The sequence below is a fragment of the Ascaphus truei genome, chromosome 12 (assembly GCF_040206685.1).
Source record: "Ascaphus truei isolate aAscTru1 chromosome 12, aAscTru1.hap1, whole genome shotgun sequence".
NCBI lineage: Eukaryota > Metazoa > Chordata > Amphibia > Anura > Ascaphidae > Ascaphus > Ascaphus truei.
The window spans coordinates 32,451,857-32,478,231 of NC_134494.1; the positions used below are offsets into that span (position 1 = coordinate 32,451,857).

At 46.7% G+C, this 26,375-nt stretch overlaps 1 protein-coding gene across 1 annotated transcript in view; it reads right to left on the reverse strand.

Annotated features, from left to right (window-relative positions):
- The window catches only part of TP53I11 (tumor protein p53 inducible protein 11), a 31,592-nt gene extending 6,382 nt beyond the window's left edge, over window positions 1–25,210 (reverse strand). The window contains exons 1-4 of the mRNA XM_075567251.1: window positions 25,188–25,210; window positions 7,498–7,657; window positions 6,242–6,300; window positions 4,173–4,221 (exon numbers count right to left, since the gene is read on the reverse strand). Coding sequence (XP_075423366.1) covers window positions 4,173–4,221; window positions 6,242–6,300; window positions 7,498–7,623 — 234 coding nt within the window. The 5' untranslated portion in view covers window positions 7,624–7,657; window positions 25,188–25,210. The remainder of the gene's footprint in view (window positions 1–4,172; window positions 4,222–6,241; window positions 6,301–7,497; window positions 7,658–25,187) is intronic.
- Between the last annotated feature and the right edge of the window lie 1,165 nt (window positions 25,211–26,375).

Sequence of the window (26,375 nt, forward strand, 5' to 3'; positions counted from 1 at the left end):
TTCCTCTGGATCAATAAGTATATAGATATAGGATAATGTATCTGTTGTCTAAATTTGGCATAGGTTGAACTTGATAGACGTATGTCTTTTTTCAACCTCATCTACTATGTAACCATGTATGTGGAGGATTATAATGTCATATTTCAGACCCTTACTCAGTACAGAATGGGATTGTGGGTAAGAAAGGCCTTTAGCACCAGCAGAGAGCTATTTCATATTTGCTGGTTAACCATAGAAACGGCTGTATGGAGAGTCGCTTACCTAATAATAAACGGTCTCATTTTGCTAGTGGCATTTCTGTTATGCTTTCCCATTAGACGCCAGGCAGGGCATATGCCCTTGGAAAGAGAACAAACATTTGTTTCTTTTAGGTTGTCTAAATTTTCATTTTAGCTCAGCTTGCAAATCTGTGTAGCGAATAACATTTTAATCACCGGAACGCGAAGTACACCCCCAGGATGCGAGATCATACATACACGGCTCTTTGCTAGATTAGCAACAAGTAATTACATAATACAACTAAAGTCCCATTCTATTGTTTCGGTGGAAAATGGGTCCCCCTTTTGTTCCTTGCACCCTGCACATTACTGATCCAGTTATTTATCTTAGTGCTGTCTATTTTCTGTATTATAGTAAAAATTAAATGTTTAAGGCTGCATTGCATTTTTTTGTTCCGACCCAGGTGTTAAATAATTATATGTACTCTTGCTGTAGCTACACAATATGTAATAAAAGTCTTCTAACAGATTGTTACCCTAAAGTCTTAGGTTACGCTTATAGTGCCGGCGACGCGACTGTCAGGCGATGGTCGCTGGAAAATCAAATAGAGATGACTTCCAGCGATCGCGACCAATCCGTCGCGTCGCGCTTACCATAAGCGCACGCGACAGCGGCAATGCATTTGTTTTGCCGTGACGTCACTGTCACTATAAGCGCAGCCTTTGGGGCTTATTCTGTAAACTCCGATAGCGCCGAGCTGTGCGATCTGCACGGAAAACCCCATTCAAGTCAATCGCAGGGCTCAGCGCTATCTGAGTTTACAGAATAAGCAACTAAGACTGGGGGTTTCATTTTCAAGGGAGTGCGGTAGGGAGACACCATGTTACCAAAGCTTTTCACAGCAACACTTGAATTGTTCAAGACATTAGATTGGGAAGAAAAAGGAATCAAAATCAATTATGAATATTTGAGTCACGATTTGCAGATTACATTGTTATTTTTGCCACAAGTGCAAAAGACCTACAAGAACTCGCCGACGCAAATAAGAATGTGGACCTCCGTATGAATCTCAGAGACACGAAAGTGATGTTCAACAAAATGTGTCGTCATGTCATCAAAGATTGAAAAAATGGAATAGAACTAGAAGTCGAAGACTGTGTCTACCGTGGCCGGGAAATAACAATGGAAATGAACCTTTTGAATGAAATCAATAGAAGGGGATGGCGCGCATTTGGAAGAAACAAGACCATATTTCAAGGGAACGTGCCTCTGTGCCTCAAGAAGAAAGTTTACGACCAATGTATTCTGCCCTCGTTCACATATGACTGTGAAACGTGGACCCTAAATGCGAAGATTATTCAGAAGCTTCAGACAAGGCATAGACGTATGGAGAGATGCATGCTGGGTATTACCCAAAGAGAGAGGAAAAAGAAGGATGGGTTCGAAACCAAACAAAAGTCTGTGACATCATCACATGGGTTAATAAATTAATATGGTGGTGGGCCGGACATATCACAAGAAATGACCATCGTTGGACAAAGATAGTACTCAACTGGATTCCAAGAGAAATTAAAAGACCAAGACGACCACCATAAGATGAGAGGATGAAATCAGAAATTTTGTTGGAGCAGCATGGAGAATAGAGGATGTAACCGCAGTACAGTACATGGACGAACGTTGGGGAGACTTCATCCAGCAGTGGAATATTAAAAGCACACATAAGTGTATGTATGTATGTATGTATTGTGTGTATGGAATGTATGTATGTATGTAAACGTAGCAATGTTCAACAGATAAGAATCATTTGGCTCATCCAGGTTTGATGCTTATTTAGGACATGATAACCTTGCGTCTATTCCAAGGAATCTGTCATTCCTATATTGGAGGTTGTTCCATGTACTGTATGCATGAAGGACTGCCTCACAATTCCCAAGCTGTCCGGCCTCTAGATTCAGGCAACTTGTTCCAGCGTTCCTCTCTTTGTAAAAAAAATGCTTCCATCCTGCACAAATCCTGTCGCGCACAAAAAAACACACAGTGTGATATAACAACCTATATTTATACATAGAGCAGGTACAGAGAAAGCAGCCTGAATGCAAAGCCAAATACCCTCCCTACCCCAACTTTCTCCATATGTAATTCACAAAGGCTGCCGACCCCAGAGGTGCGAGGGAAGCAGGAGGAGATAGAGATAACATTGAAGAAATGTTCTCAGCCCAATCTTCCTCTGAAAGACGAATCGTTTGCCAAGAAGAAAGGCTCTTTAGAAATGAAGATGAAGAAAGTTATCTTTAAGAATGAACAGCGTGGGAGAGACGTTTCAGGGGAAAGCAAAATAAAGAGCAGAGAAGTGCAAGCTCAGTAGTGTAAATTAATTTAATAGCAATGCTTAAAAAGTTTTAAAATAGATGCACTCACAAACAGGAGTCATTTGAATGAGTAAAATCACTGGCATTATCAGCCGACGATCTACTGGTGGATATGTCCAGGGGACCAATTCTGTAGCCGAGAGGGTGTACTACTCAGGCTGCACCTGTCCCAGTTAAGTCAGGTGACGCGCTTCTTGGCGTTCCAAGATGGATGACTTCAGGGCCGGGAGCGCACAACGTTTTTTCTGAAAGGGCGATGGCAGCAAAAAAAAAAGTAGTGTGCTCAACTCCTGTCCTTAACACCCCCCCACAGGTCAGGTTTAAAGGATGTCCCAACTTCAACACAGGTGGTGCACTTTTTAACTGAGCCACCTGTGCTGAAGCAGAGATATCCTTAAAACCTGACCTGTTGGGGTCTTGAGGACTGGAGTTGAGCCCCATGGCTCTAAGGAACAACCTACCGCGTTTTTTTCGCCCTACGTGTCTCCCACAGACGGGCAGGTGGCTGTTCCCATAAGAACACTGATAATAATACAAATAACACATTTGCACAATTCTATCCTATAAATAAGACACTCCAAGAGAACGGACAAACCCAACACACGTTAACAAATCCATGAGAGCAATTAGTGATACATCTAATGTGACGGTATAACAAATTAAAGCTTTCATTTAAAAAAAAAAGTGAACAGTAAAATACATGATTTTTTGTTAGACTAACGCTTTAATAAAAAAAGGTTTCTAAGCAGAAGGTGCCTGTACTCCACTCCCATTATTAACCTGGACGGTAAGACTCCAGCAGTGATCAATTTTGTGATAATCACCTATAATTCATCATTAGGGAATGTATTTATACTTTTTGTTTTTGATCACACAACATTTTTAAAGAACGCCCTTTTTATTGGATTAGAATATTGGCGCACATTTATATTATTGTTCATTTGTAAACACTGTTTTCACATATTTTATGCGCCTATACACGTTTTTGAATATGTGATTTTTAAAGCAATATCTGCACATTTAATGTAGCTGCATATCTTCACCTTTTATGTTTTATTCACTTATATAGATCTTCTTACACACTATTCATTATTTGATAAGAGAATTAGTGCCGATTTTACTTTGCTCTTATGATAATGAAAAACAGGCTGAAATGAGGAATAAAAACCAAGAATCCCGGCACCGACCCGAAGGTGGAACGGGCAGAGAAAGAGACAGAACATCAACCCGAAATGTGAACAAAAATAAAAAGGCTCTGAAAACCTAATCCATGCAATGAAAGAGCCGCAGAGAGGCCCGAGAGGTCAGAACCAGAACGCAGAGTCCCCTTTCAATTTATGGGACTGGAGCACCACTAACTGCAGTCACTTCAAAGTATGTTTAACCCCTGCACTACTGAAGAAAACAGAAATGCCCATGTAGAGTGCAAGTGCATGCATGTGTATGCACACACACACACACACACACACACACACACACACACACACACGAGTGTGTGTACAGGTTCGAGCGTGTACCTGTATATGTTTCAGAGAACACGTGTATGCTGTGTGTATTTCTAACTGCAGCTCAGCTCCAACTTACCATGACTGCAATGCTTGTGAACATAACAGCCGAGAGGAACTGCCATACCCTGGGGGGGAGAGAGAGAGCATGATACACACCCAACCTGCCTCACAGCGCAGAAATGTTACCCAGTCCCTGCAATACACTATTCAATACAATGCCGCCCTCCAGCAGTAACAGAGTTACACATACATCATGTACCCTGCAGGATGCAACGTGTTTTATTGGATAAACTGTGAAGCGCTATGTACATTAATGGCGCTATATAAATAAAGGCATACATACATTATAATGATCTAATCTTCAAGGATCAATACAACTACACCAGCAATCTTCCAAGTGACCACTATGTGTCACTGCTGAGCTGGCAGATAAGATACACCAGGAGTCACAATTCCCTATCTGCTATTGTTTCCTCTCGCATCCTACCCACTGTGACATCGGTCCCAATGCTTTCCAGTCATGGAGAACAAACAGCTGATGAAAAATGACAGCGCTCCAAATCATTGCTCGTGAGCCCTGTGCTCGGCTTTAAAAAATGTTCAAAGAAACGCAAGAATAGGATAATGAAACTGTTATAAAGTAACCACATCATTGCGCGATGGAAGAGTGCACACTTTGTCAATGTCTTTATACAGGTTATAACCCAAGTGTTAGATGAAACAATACGAAGGGCTTATTTTTACATCCGTCACACCGCTGATCAGGCCGTTTTCACATGAAATTAATGAGAATTAATTGTATTATTACTGTGAAGCGCTATGTACATTAATGGCGCTATATAAATAAAGACATACAGGCAGTCCTCGTTTTACAACGCTTCGCTTTACAACGAATGGCTTATCCAACGCTATGCAATGCATACCTATATTCAGGCTTATCCAACGCTCTTACGACGCTTTGCAACGTTGTGTATGTGTGTATATATATATACACATTCACATAAACAACGTTGCAAAGCGTCGTAAGAGTGTATATATATATATATAATATTATACTATATAATATATTATTTATTATGTTATATTATATATATAAAATACAGTATATACACTATATAATTTATGTGTGTGCTGCATATCTTATTGTCTGCGTAAAATATTTGGTGTATTTTAGTGTTAAAAATGCCTTCAGGAACGGAGCCTTTCATTTAAACAGTGTTCCTATGGGAAAACGTGTTTTGCTTTACAACGTTTCGCTATCCAACGCCATTTTGAGTAACGCATTGTGTCGGATAACCGAGCACTGCCTGTACAATACAATACAATACAATGAGGACTTTCAAGTGAAAACGGTCAGATGGGCCCTTTTGATGGATTTAGAATAAGTAGTGATAAATAATAGAATTTCTGATAGCTCCTCAAGCCCCCCTAAGGAGGCCAGGTTTTCAGGATATCCCTGCTTCAGCACATGTGGCTCAATCAGAAGCTCAGTCAAAGATTGAGCCACTGATTGAGCTACCTGTGCTGAAGCAGGGATTGATTAAGCTACCTATGCTTAAAGTGGAATATCCTGAAAACCTGACCTGTTGGGGGAGGAGGGGGGGCTTGAGGATTGGAATGGAGCACCCCTGGTACAGGTTACTGTGGTTAAAACCACATTTGAACCCCTCCATTGCTTCACAAGTTGCTTGCCCCTTCAATAGTGAAGGGATTAAACGTATCTTGATCATAAAGGGTGTTTTTTGGGGGGGGTGGGTGTCCTTGCATATATCATATATTGATGCTAAAAAAAAGTGTAAGTCCAAATGCATGATCACTTAACTCAGGGGTGCTCAATTCATCCTCAATCCCCACTAACAGGTCAGGTTTTCAGCATATCCCTTCTTCAGCACAGGTGGCTCAATCAGTGGCTCAGTCGAAGAGTCTCCAACAGCACAGGTGGCTCAAACACTGAGCCACTTGTGCTGAAGCAGGGATATCATGAAAACCTGACCTGTTAGGGTGTCTTGAGAACTAATGTTGAGAACCCCTGACTTAACTCATTCATTGCCAGAGCAGCCTGCAATGCCTCATTACAAAGCATCTGCCTCCATAAGTACCCCCAAGAGATGGCAATGGAGAACTTTCTTAGGGTCAGGTACCTACCTCAGGCCCAGGGGTTCCCTCATTGCAAACTTTATTTCATTCCCCAGGACTTGACTAATCTGAAAAGAAAATGTATTACAAAATAAATAAATACATAGGTTTACCTTGGAATAATTGACATATTATTTTTTATTATTGTCAATAAAACATCAGCAGCAATGTATTTACGCCTCTAAATCCCAACTGGTCTATTTTCATTCTTTCTGGAGTCCTCTAATTCCCCTCAATGTGTGTTTCGGGTCGCCACGGGATTAAACCCATCATGGTTTTCATTTTAATACCAATGAAGCTCAGGGAGCACGAATGTATCACTTTGGATGCAGAAGTCATCGCACAGTATGCTGGGCTTGCAGGGGTTAAGATGAATGTCCGTGATGGGATTAAAGCAGACTGCATTTTAGGAGACCCAGAATCAGAAAGCAGCGTGGAGAAGATTAGAGAGAAACTTAACAGTGAATTGCAGCAGAGCAGAAAATCTTCCCTGTGGAGTATGTTCAAGGAGGAGAAGGCCAGGGAGGTGGGGAGAGACGGAAGGGTACAAATAGGAGAAGGAGTAATGAGAAAGCGAGAGATGCAATTCAAATGCGGCCAGGGGGACGATGTGAAGGAGACAAGGTCTCCAGAGGCTGATCTGAAAAGGCAGGAAGATAGACGAAGAACAAGCCTTTGTCACGGTCCTTATCAAGTGACTTGCATCCTGCATGTGACGAGAGGGGGAAGGGGCAGGCAAGGTCACTAGCTGCTGAAAAAAACCACCCGGGTTTAGTGCAGCCCGGCTCAAGGAGAGCTCAAGGCTGGGAAAGAGTTAAACAATTGGTAAAGAATTGACCATTCTGCAGAACACTGGGAGGTGCCGGACGCACCTCGTTCTTCCCCTGCGTGCACCTCCAAAATCTTCCTTTTCACCAAGACAGATCACAGACACATGTAAAGGTCTCATACATTAACATTTCTACATTCCCATACACTGACACTTGTCACACAAACGCACTTCTCACACACTTCAAGCTCTAACACACACACACACACACACACACACACACACTAATGTATAAGTTTCTCATGCAAACACTCATTTAGAATTCACTTATTTATAATCTCCATCCCATATGTAATTCTCACGCTATCAATCCCATTTACAATTCTTCACAAACACACTCACTTAGTGTGAATGAATTCTTCTCATGCTCACACCCACTTAATCGTGTGTATCACGGTCATAGATAGGGGACCAGTCAGTGTCCCCTCTTGCTCACCTTTGACCTGTGCACCTCTCCATCATCATCCTCGCCTCCCACCCCCAGGATCTTGCGCGTCTTCAGCCGGCTCACTAGGTCCGTCTGGCTGTGCTTCTTCATCAGAGGCGGTGGTTTGGTAGCCATGGCACAGCGTGTCCCCTCAACCTGCGACAAAAACCTGGGCACACAGGAACACAAACGAATAACCAGTGAGCTTGGGCAAGGTGAGAAACAGTTGAGCAACACGAGTTTGTGAACTCTACTCCACATGGGAGCACCTCATCATTTCATGTAGAGCTACCATACAGAAACCGAAATACCCAGCAGATAGGAACCGCTTGTTCTACCTAGTCTGATCCTTCTATCCATTACAAAACCTCAAAGCCCCATTATAACCTCAGCTCCCTCTTATTAAGTTTACCCCTTTGTCCATCCCAAATTCCCTTTTTTAGTAGCCTCTATATAACCCAGGGGTGGGTAACTTCAGTCCTCATGGGCCACCAATAGGTCAGGTTGTCAGGAAATCCCTGCTGCAGCACAGGTGGTGCAACCTTCAACTGAGCCACTAATCAAGCCATCTGTGCTGAAGCAGGGATATCCTTAAAACCGGACACGTTGGTGCTCTTGAGGACTGGAGTTGCCCACCCCTGCTCTAACCTCTACTGTAAGGGTCTTCCACACATTCACCACCCTTTCCATAAAGGAGGAGGACTACAGTATCTCACATTTCCTCCGAGCCCCCCACCCTACAGTTTTACGCTTCCCAATACAGAAGCATTGGTTCATCGATTCCACAATGTATAAACCACTAAAAATGAACAATGTGCAAATGTGTCCGAGTTGCATATTCCCAAAAGTCATTGCCCACGTCCGCACTCTGGTGCAGATCACAACATAAACATGTCACTGCTGACAAAGTGAGGATGCCTTTTTGAGAAACAAAGTCCAAGCCTGTTCCGCAAACATGTGGGAATGTTGCAGCATCTCCGCAACTAAACAGGCGGAGGTCACCCAACCCTCTGAAATGTATTGTGACTTTATTTCTTTCAAACTTAAAAGCCCATATCTCTCTCACAGCACTGCTTATACAGTGTCTCACGCACGGTGCATACCTCTCTCACAGCACTGCTTATACAGTGTCTCACGCACTTTGTATACCTCTCTCACAGCACTGCTTATACAGTGTCTCACGCACGTTGCATACCTCTCTCACAGCACTGCTTATACAGTGTCTCACGCACGGTGCATACCTCTCTCACAGCACTGCTTATACAGTGTCTCACGCACGTTGCATACCTCTCTCACAGCACTGCTTATACAGTGTCTCACGCACGTTGCATACCTCTCACAGCACTGCTTATACAGTGTCTCACGCACGTTGCATACCTCTCTCACAGCACTGCTTATACAGTGTCTCACGCACGTTGCATACCTCTCTCACAGCACTGCTTATACAGTGTCTCACGCACGTTGCATACCTCTCTCACAGCACTGCTTATACAGTGTCTCACGCACTTTGCATCCCTCTCTCACAGCACTGCTTATACAGTGTCTCACGCACTTTGCATACCTCTCTCACAGCACTGCTTATACAGTGTCTCACGCACGTTGCATACCTCTCTCACAGCACTGCTTATACAGTGTCTCACGCACGTTGCACACCTCTCTCACAGCACTGCTTATACAGTGTCTCACGCACGTTGCATACCTCTCTCACAGCACTGCTTATACAGTGTCTCACGCACGTTGCATACCTCTCTCACAGCACTGCTTATACAGTGTCTCACGCACGTTGCATACCTCTCTCACAGCACTGCTTATACAGTGTCTCACGCACTTTGCATCCCTCTCTCACAGCACTGCTTATACAGTGTCTCACGCACTTTGCATCCCTCTCTCACAGCACTGCTTATACAGTGTCTCACGCACGTTGCATACCTCTCTCACAGCACGGCTTATACAGTGTCTCACGCACGTTGCATACCTCTCTCACAGCACTGCTTATACAGTGTCTCACGCACTTTGCATACCTCTCTCACAGCACTGCTTATACAGTGTCTCACGCACTTTGCATCCCTCTCTCACAGCACTGCTTATACAGTGTCTCACGCACTTTGCATACCTCTCTCACAGCACTGCTTATACAGTGTCTCACGCACTTTGCATCCCTCTCTCACAGCACTGCTTATACAGTGTCTCACGCACGTTGCACACCTCTCTCACAGCACTGCTTATACAGTGTCTCACGCACGTTGCATACCTCTCTCACAGCACTGCTTATACAGTGTCTCACGCACGGTGCATACTTCTCTCACAGCACTGCTTATACAGTGTCTCACGCACGTTGCATACCTCTCTCACAGCACTGCTTATACAGTGTCTCACGCACGTTGCATACCTCTCTCACAGCACTGCTTATACAGTGTCTCACGCACGTTGCATACCTCTCACAGCACTGCTTATACAGTGTCTCACGCACGTTGCATACCTCTCTCACAGCACTCCTTATACAGTGTCTCACGCACGTTGCATACCTCTCTCACAGCACTGCTTATACAGTGTCTCACGCACGTTGCATACCTCTCTCACAGCACTGCTTATACAGTGTCTCACGCACGTTGCATACCTCTCACAGCACTGCTTATACAGTGTCTCACGCACGTTGCATACCTCTCTCACAGCACTGCTTATACAGTGTCTCACGCACGTTGCATACCTCTCTCACAGCACTGCTTATACAGTGTCTCACGCACGGTGCATACCTCTCTCACAGCACTGCTTATACAGTGTCTCACGCACGTTGCATACCTCTCTCACAGCACTGCTTATACAGTGTCTCACGCACGTTGCATACCTCTCTCACAGCACGGCTTATACAGTGTCTCACGCACGTTGCATACCTCTCTCACAGCACTGCTTATACAGTGTCTCACGCACGTTGCATACCTCTCTCACAGCACTGCTTATACAGTGTCTCACGCACGTTGCATACCTCTCTCACAGCACTGCTTATACAGTGTCTCACGCACGTTGCATACCTCTCTCACAGCACGGCTTATACAGTGTCTCACGCACGGTGCATACCTCTCTCACAGCACTGCTTATACAGTGTCTCACGCACGTTGCACACCTCTCACAGCACGGCTTATACAGTGTCTCACGCACGTTGCATACCTCTCTCACAGCACTGCTTATACAGTGTCTCACGCACGGTGCATACCTCTCACAGCACTGCTTATACAGTGTCTCACGCACGTTGCATACTTCTCTCACAGCACTGCTTATACAGTGTCTCACGCACGTTGCATACCTCTCTCACAGCACTGCTTATACAGTGTCTCACGCACGGTGCATACCTCTCACAGCACGGCTTATACAGTGTCTCACGCACGTTGCATACCTCTCTCACAGCACTGCTTATACAGTGTCTCACGCACGTTGCATACCTCTCTCACAGCACTGCTTATACAGTGTCTCACGCACGGTGCATACCTCTCTCACAGCACTGCTTATACTGTACAGTGTCTCACGCACGGTGCATACCTCTCTCACAGCACTGCTTATACAGTGTCTCACGCACGTTGCATACCTCTCTCACAGCACTGCTTATACAGTGTCTCACGCACGGTGCATACCTCTCTCACAGCACTGCTTATACAGTGTCTCACGCACGTTGCATACCTCTCACAGCACTGCTTATACAGTGTCTCACGCACGTTGCATACCTCTCTCACAGCACTGCTTATACAGTGTCTCACGCACGTTGCATACCTCTCTCACAGCACGGCTTATACAGTGTCTCACGCACGTTGCATACCTCTCACAGCACTGCTTATACAGTGTCTCACGCACGTTGCATACCTTTCTCACAGCACTGCTTATACAGTGTCTCACGCACTTTGTATACCTCTCTCACAGCACTGCTTATACAGTGTCTCACGCACTTTGCATACCTCTCTCACAGCACTGCTTATACAGTGTCTCACGCACGTTGCACACCTTTCTCACAGCACTGCTTATACAGTGTCTCACGCACTTTGTATACCTCTCTCACAGCACTGCTTATACAGTGTCTCACGCACGTTGCATACCTCTCTCACAGCACTGCTTATACAGTGTCTCACGCACGTTGCATACCTCTCTCACAGCACTGCTTATACAGTGTCTCACGCACGGTGCATACCTCTCTCACAGCACTGCTTATACAGTGTCTCACGCACATTGCATACCTCTCACAGCACGGCTTATACAGTGTCTCACGCACGTTGCATACCTCTCACAGCACTGCTTATACAGTGTCTCACGCACGTTGCATACCTCTCTCACAGCACTGCTTATACAGTGTCTCACGCACTTTGCATACCTCTCTCACAGCACTGCTTATACAGTGTCTCACGCACGTTGCATACCTCTCTCACAGCACTGCTTATACAGTGTCTCACACACGGTGCATACCTCTCTCACAGCACTGCTTATACAGTGTCTCACGCACGGTGCTTACCTCTCTCACAGCACTGCTTATACAGTGTCTCACGCACTTTGCACACCTCTCTCACAGCACTGCTTATACAGTGTCTCATGCACTTTGCTTACCTCTCTCACAGCACTGCTTATACAGTGTCTCACGCACGGTGCATACCTCTCTCACAGCACTGCTTATACAGTGTCTCACGCACGTTGCATATCTCTCTCACAGCACTGCTTATACAGTGTCTCACGCACGTTGCATACCTCTCTCACAGCACGGCTTATACAGTGTCTCACGCACGTTGCATACCTCTCTCACAGCACTGCTTATACAGTGTCTCACGCACGGTGCATACGTCTTTCACAGCACTGCTTATACAGTGTCTCACGCACATTGCATACCTCTCTCACAGCACTGCTTATACAGTGTCTCACGCACGTTGCATACCTCTCACAGCACTGCTTATACAGTGTCTCACGCACGTTGCATACCTCTCTCACAGCACTGCTTATACAGTGTCTCACGCACGGTGCATACCTCTCTCACAGCACTGCTTATACAGTGTCTCATGCGCGTTGCATACCTCTCTCACAGCACTGCTTATACAGTGTCTCACGCACGTTGCATACCTCTCTCACAGCACTGCTTATACAGTGTCTCACGCACTTTGCATACCTCTCTCACAGCACTGCTTATACAGTGTCTCACGCACGTTGCATACCTCTCTCACAGCACTGCTTATACAGTGTCTCACGCACGGTGCATACCTCTCTCACAGCACTGCTTATACAGTGTCTCACGCACGTTGCATACCTCTCTCACAGCACTGCTTATACAGTGTCTCACGCACGTTGCATACCTCTCTCACAGCACTGCTTATACAGTGTCTCACGCACGGTGCATACCTCTCTCACAGCACTGCTTATACAGTGTCTCACGCACTTTGCATACCTCTCTCACAGCACTGCTTATACAGTGTCTCACGCACGTTGCATACCTCTCTCACAGCACTGCTTATACAGTGTCTCACGCACGTTGCATACCTCTCTCACAGCACTGCTTATACAGTGTCTCACGCACGTTGCATACCTCTCTCACAGCACTGCTTATACAGTGTCTCACGCACGGTGCATACCTCTCTGACAGCACTGCTTATACAGTGTCTCACGCACGTTGCATACCTCTCTCACAGCACTGCTTATACAGTGTCTCACGCACTTTGCATACCTCTCTCACAGCACTGCTTATACAGTGTCTCACGCAAGTTGCATACCTCTCTCACAGCACTGCTTATACAGTGTCTCACGCACGGTGCATACCTCTCTCACAGCACTGCTTATACAGTGTCTCACGCACGTTGCATACCTCTCTCACAGCACTGCTTATACAGTGTCTCACGCACGGTGCATACCTCTCTCACAGCACTGCTTATACAGTGTCTCACGCACGTTGCATACCTCTCTCACAGCACTGCTTATACAGTGTCTCACGCACGGTGCATACCTCTCTCACAGCACTGCTTATACAGTGTCTCACGCACGTTGCATACCTCTCTCACAGCACTGCTTATACAGTGTCTCACACACGGTGCATACCTCTCTCACAGCACTGCTTATACAGTGTCTCACGCACGGTGCATACCTCTCTCACAGCACTGCTTATACAGTGTCTCACGCACGGTGCATACCTCTCTCACAGCACTGCTTATACAGTGTCTCACGCACGTTGCATACCTCTCTCACAGCACTGCTTATACAGTGTCTCACGCACGTTGCATACCTCTCTCACAGCACTGCTTATACAGTGTCTCACACACGGTGCATACCTCTCTCACAGCACTGCTTATACAGTGTCTCACGCACGGTGCATACCTCTCTCACAGCACTGCTTATACAGTGTCTCACGCACGTTGCATACCTCTCTCACAGCACTGCTTATACAGTGTCTCACGCACGGTGCATACCTCTCTCACAGCACTGCTTATACAGTGTCTCACGCACGGTGCATACCTCTCTCACAGCACTGCTTATACAGTGTCTCACGCACGGTGCATACCTCTCTCACAGCACTGCTTATACAGTGTCTCACGCACGTTGCATACCTCTCTCACAGCACTGCTTATACAGTGTCTCACGCACGGTGCATACCTCTCTCACAGCACTGCTTATACAGTGTCTCAAGCACGTTGCATACCTCTCACACAGCACTGCTTATACAGTGTCTCACGCACGTTGCATACCTCTCTCACAGCACTGCTTATACAGTGTCTCACGCACGTTGCATACCTCTCTCACAGCACTGCTTATACAGTGTCTCACGCACTTTGCATACCTCTCTCACAGCACTGCTTATACAGTGTCTCACGCACGGTGCATACCTCTCTCACAGCACTGCTTATACAGTGTCTCACGCACGTTGCATACCTCTCTCACAGCACTGCTTATACAGTGTCTCACACACGGTGCATACCTCTCTCACAGCACTGCTTATACAGTGTCTCACGCACGGTGCATACCTCTCTCACAGCACTGCTTATACAGTGTCTCACGCACGTTGCATACCTCTCTCACAGCACTGCTTATACAGTGTCTCACGCACGGTGCATACCTCTCTCACAGCACTGCTTATACAGTGTCTCACGCACGGTGCATACCTCTCTCACAGCACTGCTTATACAGTGTCTCACGCACGGTGCATACCTCTCTCACAGCACTGCTTATACAGTGTCTCACGCACGTTGCATACCTCTCTCACAGCACTGCTTATACAGTGTCTCACGCACGGTGCATACCTCTCTCACAGCACTGCTTATACAGTGTCTCAAGCACGTTGCATACCTCTCACACAGCACTGCTTATACAGTGTCTCACGCACGTTGCATACCTCTCTCACAGCACTGCTTATACAGTGTCTCACGCACGTTGCATACCTCTCTCACAGCACTGCTTATACAGTGTCTCACGCACTTTGCATACCTCTCTCACAGCACTGCTTATACAGTGTCTCACGCACGTTGCATACCTCTCTCACAGCACTGCTTATGCAGTGTCTCACGCACGTTGCATACCTCTCTCACAGCACTGCTTATACAGTGTCTCACGCACTTTGCATACCTCTCTCACAGCACTGCTTATACAGTGTCTCACGCACGTTGCATACCTCTCTCACAGCACTGCTTATACAGTGTCTCACGCACGTTGCATACCTCTCTCACAGCACTGCTTATACAGTGTCTCACGCACTTTGCTTATCACTCTCACAGCACTGCTTATACAGTGTCTCACGCACTTTGCTTATCACTCTCACAGCACTGCTTATACAGTGTCTCACGCACGTTGCACACCTCTCTCACAGCACTGCTTATGCAGTGTCTCACGCACGTTGCATACCTCTCTCACAGCACTGCTTATACAGTGTCTCACGCACTTTGCATACCTCTCTCACAGCACTGCTTATACAGTGTCTCACACACGGTGCATACCTCTCTCACAGCACTGCTTATAGTGTCTCACGCACGGTGCATACCTCTCTCACAGCACTGCTTATACAGTGTCTCACGCACTTTGCATACCTCTCTCACAGCACTGCTTATACAGTGTCTCACGCACGTTGCATACCTCTCTCACAGCACTGCTTATACAGTGTCTCACGCACGGTGCATACCTCTCTCACAGCACTGCTTATACAGTGTCTCACGCACGTTGCATACCTCTCTCACAGCACTGCTTATACAGTGTCTCACGCATGTTGCATACCTCTCTCACAGCACTGCTTATACAGTGTCTCACGCACGTTGCATACCTCTCTCACAGCACTGCTTATACAATGTCTCACGCACTTTGCATACCTCTCTCACAGCACTGCTTATACAGTGTCTCACGCACGTTGCATACCTCTCACAGCACTGCTTATACAGTGTCTCACGCACGTTGCACACCTCTCTCACAGCACTGCTTATGCAGTGTCTCACGCACGTTGCATACCTCTCTCACAGCACTGCTTATACAGTGACTCACGCACGTTGCATACCTCTCTCACAGCACTGCTTATACAGTGTCTCATGCACATTGCATACCTCTCTCACAGCACTGCTTATACAGTGTCTCACGCACGTTGCATACCTCTCTCACAGCACTGCTTATACAGTGTCTCACGCACGTTGCACACCTCTCTCACAGCACTGCTTATACAGTGTCTCACGCACGTTGCATACCTCTCTCACAGCACTGCTTATACAGTGTCTCACGCACATTGCATACCTCTCTCACAGCACTGCTTATACAGTGTCTCACACACGGTGCATACCTCTCTCACAGCACTGCTTATACAGTGTCTCACGCACGGTGCTTACCTCTCTCACAGCACTGCTTATACAGTGTCTCACGCACGTTGCATACCTCTCTCACAGCACTGCTTATACAGTGTCTCACGCACGTTGCATACCTCTCTCACAGCACTGCTTATACAGTGTCTCACGCACGTTGCATACCTCTCTCACAGCACTGCTTATACAGTGTCTCACGCACGGTGCATACCTCTCACAGCACTGCTTATACAGTGTCTCACGCACGTTGCATACCTCTCTCACAGCACTGCTTATACAGTGTCTCACGCACGTTGCATACCTCTCTCACAGCACTGCTTATACAGTGTCTCACGCACGGTGCATACCTCTCTCACAGCACTGCTTATACAGTGTCTCACGCACGGTGCATACCTCTCACAGCACTGCTTATACAGTGTCTCACGCACGTTGCATACCTCTCTCACAGCACTGCTTATACAGTGTCTCACGCACGGTGCATACCTCTCACAGCACTGCTTATACAGTGTCTCACGCACGTTGCATACCTCTCTCACAGCACTGCTTATACAGTGTCTCACGCACGTTGCATACCTCTCACAGCACTGCTTATACAGTGTCTCACGCACGGTGCATACCTCTCTCACAGCACTGCTTATACAGTGTCTCACGCACGTTGCATACCTCTCTCACAGCACTGCTTATACAGTGTCTCACGCACGTTGCATACCTCTCTCACAGCACTGCTTATACAGTGTCTCACGCACGTTGCATACCTCTCTCACAGCACTGCTTATACAGTGTCTCACGCACGTTGCATACCTCTCACAGCACTGCTTATACAGTGTCTAGCGCACGTTGCATACCTCTCACAGCACTGCTTATACAGTGTCTCACGCACGTTGCATACCTCTCTCACAGCACTGCTTATACAGTGTCTCACGCACGGTGCATACTTCTCTCACAGCACTGCTTATAGTGTCTCACGCACGTTGCACACCTCTCTCACAGCACTGCTTATACAGTGTCTCACGCACGTTGCATACCTCTCTCACAGCACTGCTTATACAGTGTCTCACGCACGTTGCATACCTCTCACAGCACTGCTTATACAGTGTCTCACGCACGTTGCATACCTCTCACAGCACTGCTTATACAGTGTCTCACGCACTTTGCATACCTCTCTCACAGCACTGCTTATATAGTGTCTCACGCACGTTGCATACCTCTCTCACAGCACTGCTTATACAGTGTCTCACGCACGGTGCTTACCTCTCTCACAGCACTGCTTATGCAGTGTCTCACGCACGTTGCATACCTCTCTCACAGCACTGCTTATACAGTGTCTCACGCACGGTGCATACCTCTCACAGCACTGCTTATACAGTGTCTCACGCACATTGCATACCTCTCTCACAGCACTGCTTATACAGTGTCTCACGCACGTTGCATACCTCTCTCACAGCACTGCTTATACAGTGTCTCACGCACGTTGCATACCTCTCTCACAGCACTGCTTATACAGTGTCTCACGCACGTTGCATACCTCTCTCACAGCACTGCTTATACAGTGTCTCACGCACGGTGCTTACCTCTCTCACAGCACTGCTTATACAGTGTCTCACGCACGTTGCATACCTCTCTCACAGCACTGCTTATACAGTGTCTCACGCACGTTGCATACCTCTCTCACAGCACTGCTTATACAGTGTCTCACGCACGTTGCATACCTCTCACAGCACTGCTTATACAGTGTCTCACGCACGTTGCACACCTTTCTCACAGCACTGCTTATACAGTGTCTCACGCACGTTGCATACCTCTCTCACAGCACTGCTTATGCAGTGTCTCACGCACGTTGCATACCTCTCTCACAGCACTGCTTATACAGTGTCTCACGCACGGTGCATACCTCTCACAGCACTGCTTATACAGTGTCTCACGCACGGTGCATACCTCTCTCACAGCACTGCTTATACAGTGTCTCACGCACGTTGCATACCTCTCTCACAGCACTGCTTATACAGTGTCTCACGCACATTGCATACCTCTCTCACAGCACTGCTTATACAGTGTCTCACGCACGTTGCATACCTCTCTCACAGCACTGCTTATACAGTGTCTCACGCACGTTGCATATCTCTCTCACAGCACTGCTTATACAGTGTCTCACGCACTTTGCATACCTCTCTCACAGCACTGCTTATAGTGTCTCACGCACGTTGCATACCTCTCTCACAGCACTGCTTATACAGTGTCTCACGCACGTTGCATACCTCTCACAGCACTGCTTATACAGTGTCTCACGCACGTTGCATACCTCTCACAGCACTGCTTATACAGTGTCTCACGCACGGTGCATACCTCTCTCACAGCACTGCTTATACAGTGTCTCACGCACGTTGCATACCTCTCTCACAGCACTGCTTATACAGTGTTTCACGCACGTTGCATACCTCTCTCACAGCACTGCTTATACAGTGTCTCACGCACGTTGCATACCTCTCACAGCACTGCTTATACAGTGTCTCACGCACGTTGCATACCTCTCTCACAGCACTGCTTATACAGTGTCTCACGCACGTTGCATACCTCTCTCACAGCACTGCTTATACAGTGTCTCACGCACTTTGCATACCTCTCTCACAGCACTGCTTATACAGTGTCTCACGCACGTTGCATACCTCTCTCACAGCACTGCTTATACAGTGTCTCACGCACGTTGCATACCTCTCACAGCACTGCTTATACAGTGTCTCACGCACGTTGCACACCTCTCTCACAGCACTGCTTATACAGTGTCTCACACACGGTGCATACCTCTCTCACAGCACTGCTTATACAGTGTCTCACGCACGTTGCATACCTCTCTCACAGCACTGCTTATACAGTGTCTCACGCACGGTGCATACCTCTCTCACAGCACTGCTTATACAGTGTCTCACGCACGTTGCACACCTCTCTCACAGCACTGCTTATACAGTGTCTCACGCACGTTGCATACCTCTCTCACAGCACTGCTTATACAGTGTCTCACGCACGTTGCATACCTCTCTCACAGCACTGCTTATACAGTGTCTCACGCACGTTGCATACCTCTCTCACAGCACTGCTTATACAGTGTCTCACGCACTTTGTATACCTCTCTCACAGCACTGCTTATACAGTGTCTCACGCACTTTGTATCCCTCTCTCACAGCACTGCTTATACAGTGTCTCACGCACATTGCATACCTCTCACAGCACTGCTTATACAGTGTCTCACGCACGTTGCATACCTCTCTCACAGCACTGCTTATACAGTGTCTAGCGCACGTTGCATACCTCTCACAGCACTGCTTATACAGTGTCTCACGCACGTTGCATACCTCTCTCACAGCACTGCTTATACAGTGTTTCACGCACGTTGCATACCTCTCTCACAGCACTGCTTATACAGTGTCTCACGCACGTTGCATACCTCTCTCACAGCACTGCTTATACAGTGTCTCACGCACGTTGCATACCTCTCACAGCACTGCTTATACAGTGTCTCACGCACGTTGCACACCTCTCTCACAGCACTGCTTATACAGTGTCTCACGCACGTTGCATACCTCTCTCACAGCACTGCTTATACAGTGTTTCACGCACGTTGCATACCTCTCTCACAGCACTGCTTATACAGTGTCTCACGCACGTTGCATATCTCTCTCACAGCACTGCTTATACAGTGTCTCACGCACGTTGCATACCTCTCTCACAGCACTGCTTATACAGTGTCTCACGCACGTTGCATACCTCTCTCACAGCACTGCTTAAATAGTGTCTCACGCACTTTGCATACCTCTCTCACAGCACTGCTTATACAGTGTCTCACGCACGTTGCATACCTCTCTCACAGCACTGCTTATACAGTGTCTCACGCACGTTGCATACCTCTCACAGCACTGCTTATACAGTGTCTCACGCACGTTGCATACCTCTCTCACAGCACTGCTTATACAGTGTCTCACGCACGTTGCATACCTCTCTCACAGCACTGCTTATACAGTGTCTCACGCACGGTGCATACCTTTCTCACAGCACTGCTTATACAGTGTCTCACGCACGTTGCACACCTCTCTCACAGCACTGCTTATACAGTGTCTCACGCACGTTGCATACCTCTCACAGCACTGCTTATACAGTGTCTCACGCACGTTGCATACCTCTCTCACAGCACTGCTTATACAGTGTCTCACGCACGTTGCATACCTCTCTCACAGCACTGCTTATACAGTGTCTCACGCACGTTGCATACCTCTCTCACAGCACTGCTTATACAGTGTCTCACGCACGTTGCATACCTCTCTCACAGCACTGCTTATACAGTGTCACACGCACGTTGCATACCTCTCACAGCACTGCTTATACAGTGTCTCACGCACTTTGCTTATCACTCTCACAGCACTGCTTATACAGTGTCTCACGCACTTTGCATACCTCTCACAGCACTGCTTATACAGTGTCTCACGCACTTTGCATACCTCTCTCACAGCACTGCTTATAGTGTCTCACGCACATTGCATACATCTCTCACAGCACTGCTTATACAGTGTCTCATGCACGTTGCATACCTCTCTCACAGCACTGCTTATACAGTGTCTCACGCACTTTGCATACCTCTCTCACAGCACTGCTTATACAGTGTCTCACGCACTTTGCATACCTCTCTCACAGCACTGCTTATACAGTGTCTCACGCACTTTGCATACCTCTCACAGCACTGCTTATACAGTGTCTCACGCACGTTGCATACCTCTCTCACACAGCACTGCTTATACAGTGTCTCACGCACATTGCATACCTCTCTCACAGCACTGCTTATACAGTGTCTCATGCACTTTGTATATCACTCTCACAGCACTGCTTATACAGTGTCACGCACTTTGCATACCTCTCACAGCACTGCTTATACAGTGTCTCATGCACTTTGCATACATCTCTCACAGCACTGCTTATACAGTGTCTCATGCACTTTGTATATCACTCTCACAGCACTGCTTATACACTGTCTCACGCACTTTGCATACCTCTCACAGCACTGCTTATACAGTGTCTCACGCACTTTGCATACCTCTCTCACAGCACTGCTTATATAGTGTCTCACGCACTTTGCATACCTCTCTCACAGCACTGCTTATACAGTGTCTCACGCACTTTGCATACCTCTCACAGCACTGCTTATAGTGTCTCACGCACGTTGCATACCTCTCTCACACAGCACTGCTTATACAGTGTCTCACGCACATTGCATACCTCTCACAGCACTGCTTATACAGTGTCTCATGCACTTTGTATATCACTCTCACAGCACTGCTTATACAGTGTCACGCACTTTGCATACCTCTCACAGCACTGCTTATACAGTGTCTCATGCACTTTGCATACATCTCTCACAGCACTGCTTATAGTGTCTCATGCACTTTGCATACCTCTCTCACAGCACTGCTTGTACAGTGTCTCATGCACTTTGTATATCACTCTCACAGCACTGCTTATACACTGTCTCACGCACTTTGCATACCTCTCTCACAGCACTGCTTATACAGTGTCTCACGCACTTTGCTTATCACTCTCACAGCACTGCTTATACAGTGTCTCACGCACTTTGCATACCTCTCTCACAGCACTGCTTATACAGTGTCTCACGCACTTTGCATACCTCTCTCACAGCACTGCTTATACACTGTCTCACGCACTTTGCATACCTCTCTCACAGCACTGCTTATACAGTGTCTCACGCACGTTGCATACCTCTCTCACAGCACTGCTTATACAGTGTCTCACGCACGTTGCATACCTCTCTCACAGCACTGCTTATACAGTGTCTCAGACACATTGCATACCTCTCTCACAGCACTGCTTATACAGTGTCTCACGCACTTTGCATACCTCTCTCACAGCACTGCTTATAGTGTCTCACACACTTTGCATACCTCTCTCACAGCACTGCTTATACAGTGTCTCACGCACTTTGCATACCTCTCTCACAGCACTGCTTATACAGTGTCTCACGCACTTTGCTTATCACTCTTACAGCACTGCTTATACAGTGTCTCACGCACTTTGCATACCTCTCACAGCACTGCTTATACAGTGTCTCACAGACATTGCATACCTCTCACAGCACTGCTTATACAGTGTCTCACGCACGTTGCATACCTCTCTCACAGCACTGCTTATACAGTGTCTCACGCACTTTGCATACCTCTCACAGCACTGCTTATACAGTGTCTCACGCACTTTGTATAAGCAGTGCTGTGAGAGTGATAAGCAGTGTCTCATGCACTTTGCATACCTCTCACAGCACTGCTTATACAGTGTCTCACGCACTTTGCATACCTCTCACAGCACTGCTTATACAGTGTCTCACGCACTTTGCATACCTCTCACAGCACTGCTTGCAGTGTCTCATGCACTTTGCTTACCTCTCTCACAGCACTGCTTATACAGTGTCTCATGCACTTTGCATACCTCTCACAGCACTGCTCATACAGTGTCTCATGCACTTTGCATACCTCTTTATACAGTGTCTCACGCACTTTGCATACCTCTCTCACAGCACTGCTTATACAGTGTCTCACGCACTTTGCATACCTCTCTCACAGCACTGCTTATACAGTGTCTCACGCACGTTGCATACCTCTCTCACAGCACTGCTTATACAGTGTCACGCACATTGCATACCTCTCTCACAGCACTGCTTATACAGTGTCTCACGCACTTTGCATACCTCTCACAGCACTGCTTATACAGTGTCTCACGCACTTTGTATAAGCAGTGCTGTGAGAGTGATAAGCAGTGTCTCATGCACTTTGCATACCTCTCACAGCACTGCTTATACAGTGTCTCACGCACTTTGCATACATCTCACAGCACTGCTTATACAGTGTCTCACGCACTTTGCATACCTCTCACAGCACTGCTTATACAGTGTCTCACGCACGTTGCATACCTCTCTCACAGCACTGCTTATACAGTGTCTCACGCACTTTGCTTATCACTCTCACAGCACTGCTTATACACTGTCTCATGCACTTTGCATACCTCTCACAGCACTGCTTATACAGTGTCTCACGCACTTTGCATACCTCTCTCACAGCACTGCTTATACAGTGTCTCACGCACTTTGCATACCTCTCTCACAGCACTGCTTATACAGTGTCTCACGCACTTTGCATACCTCTTTCACAGCACTGCTTATACAGTGTCTCACGCACGTTGCATACCTCTTTCACAGCACTGCTTATACAGTGTCTCACACACGGTGCATACCTCTCTCACAGCACTGCTTATACAGTGTCTCACGCACGTTGCATACCTCTTTCACAGCACTGCTTATACAGTGTCTCACACACGGTGCATACCTCTCTCACAGCACTGCTTATACACTGTCTCATGCACTTTGCATACCTCTCACAGCACTGCTTATACAGTGTCTCACGCACTTTGCATACCTCTCTCACAGCACTGCTTATACAGTGTCTCACGCACTTTGCATACCTCTCTCACAGCACTGCTTATACAGTGTCTCACGCACTTTGCATACCTCTCTCACAGCACTGCTTATACAGTGTCTCACACACGGTGCATACCTCTCTCACAGCACTGCTTATACAGTGTCTCACGCACTTTGCATACCTCTCTCACAGCACTGCTTATACAGTGTCTCACACACGGTGCATACCTCTCTCACAGCACTGCTTATACAGTGTCTCACGCACTTTGCATACCTCTCTCACAGCACTGCTTATACAGTGTCTCACGCACGGTGCATACCTCTCTCACAGCACTGCTTATACAGTGTCTCACGCACTTTGCATACCTCTCTCACAGCACTGCTTATACAGTGTCTCACGCACGGTGCATACCTCTCTCACAGCACTGCTTATACAGTGTCTCACACACGGTGCATACCTCTCTCACAGCACTGCTTATACAGTGTCTCACACACGGTGCATACCTCTCTCACAGCACTGCTTATACAGTGTCTCACACACGTTGCATACCTCTCTCACAGCACTGCTTATACACTGTCTCACGCATTTTGCATACTCCGCTCTGTCACTACATGTTATCATTTATACGCCAGGGGTTTTCAACGCCAGTCCTCAAGACCCCCAACTGATCAAGTTAAGGATACCCCAGCTTCAGCACAGGTGTTTCAATCAGTCTTTGACAGCCACCTGTGCTGATGCAGGGAAACCCAGAAAACCTGACCTGTTGGAGGGGGTGGGGGGGCACTAGAGGAATCGAGTCGAGAACCCCTGCCTTACGCCACTATGTTGTTCCAACACGCCCTTTCGACATTTGCTTTAACACAGCTAAATCTGGATAAGCCGAACTTCCGGCAGCTGCCCTTCCTTACATCTCTCTCTAAGCCTTTGTTATGTCTCTGTTCAAACCGATCTCCTTTCAGCCCCCTTAGGCTGCGCTTATAGTGACAGCGACGAAGACGCTTACGCCACCGTCGCTGGAAAAATCAAATTGAAGTGACTTCCAGCGATCGCGAGCAATCCATCGCGCCTACTATAAGCGCACGCGGCGACTTCAATATATTTGTTTTGAAGCGACGTCGCGTTGCTGTCACTATAAGCGCGGCCTTAGTTTCTGCAACGCTCAAACACCTGAAACCTTTTCCCCTCACCCACTGCATAAATCATATTTGTTGCATTTCCTGGCGCTTTAATGCTTAGATCGGGGTGGGCCAACTCCAGTCATCGAGAGCTACCAACAGGTCAGGTTTTCAGGATATCCCTGCTTCAGCACAGGTGGCCCAATCAGTGGCTCAGTTGAAGACTGCACCACCTGTGCTGAAGCAGGGATATCCTGAAAACCGTGGCGACCCCTGGCTTAGATCATATTGGCAAAAGTGTGTGCGTCAAAATTAGATTTGAAAAAAGTAGTGCAAACCTTTATAACCGCGGCCGTGCGTCTGACGGTTGTTACGCGACTTTGTACATATGATGCACAGCTCGTTGTTTAAAAGGAAGTTTGACACATGTTGGAAACCTAAAAATCGATGCCATTTACATAAATACAGAACGTATATTTTTTCATTCATCATTACTATTAGTAAGTACAAATTACTTGTGTAATATTAGTTCTACTGTGAAAATAGTACATTTTATTAACCAATATAATCAAAACATTTGTGCTGCATCACATACAATTTTTGGTTGCTACATAGCAACTTAATTGTGCGCCAACACTATAACCAGACTTTTTAGGGTTTATGCCAGGTTCAACATGACGAGAATTTTGACTCAGGTTCAACTATTGTTTTGGAGCACACATACAATTTTTCTTAGCACATACAATTCATGTGTGTGCATCATACACATCCCCTTTGTCCATACAAAAACAGGTTCAATACTTAAGGTGCACCTCAAGGTGTGAGGGGGGGGAGATACAGTAATTACAGTACAGGCAGACACAAAATTAGTTTGTGATTTCCATGTGTCAATTGTACACCAAAAATGTCATTTGTGACGCTTCGAACAAGAGCCCCATTGTGCCTCCTTTTTACAAGGAAGCAATTAAAATGTTTGGCCAATAATAAGAATAATAATTTAGTACAATAGTATTCAAATATTAGAACTCTTAGCACATACAGTAGAATTGAGATTTTCAATGTCACAGCTTATCTTCTCCCAAAGTTTTAGGTTACACCTGGTGCTCTTATCACCATATTGTTCGATTTTACTTTGCGTGCACATTACGTGTGTTATTTAAAATATAATATAGCAATAAAACTATGCGTACAGTATAGTGGCAAAGGCAAGGAAGCTGGCGTGTCTACACCAGGGGTGGGTAACTCCAGTCCTCAAGGGCCACCGAACAGGTCAGGGTTTCAGGATATCCCTGCTTCAGCACAGGTCATGAAGTCAAAGACTGAGCCACTGATTGAATCACCGGTGCTGAAGCAGGGATATTCCTAATACATAACCTCTAGGTGGCCCTTGAGGACTGGAGTTTCCCACTCCTGATCTACACCATGTAACTAGAGTCCAGCAGTGCGGTGTGGAAGGGGGGTCATTCCCCGAAGCAAAAACAGTCTGACGTCCTTATTTGTTGCATTACATGGAAACCTACCCGTTT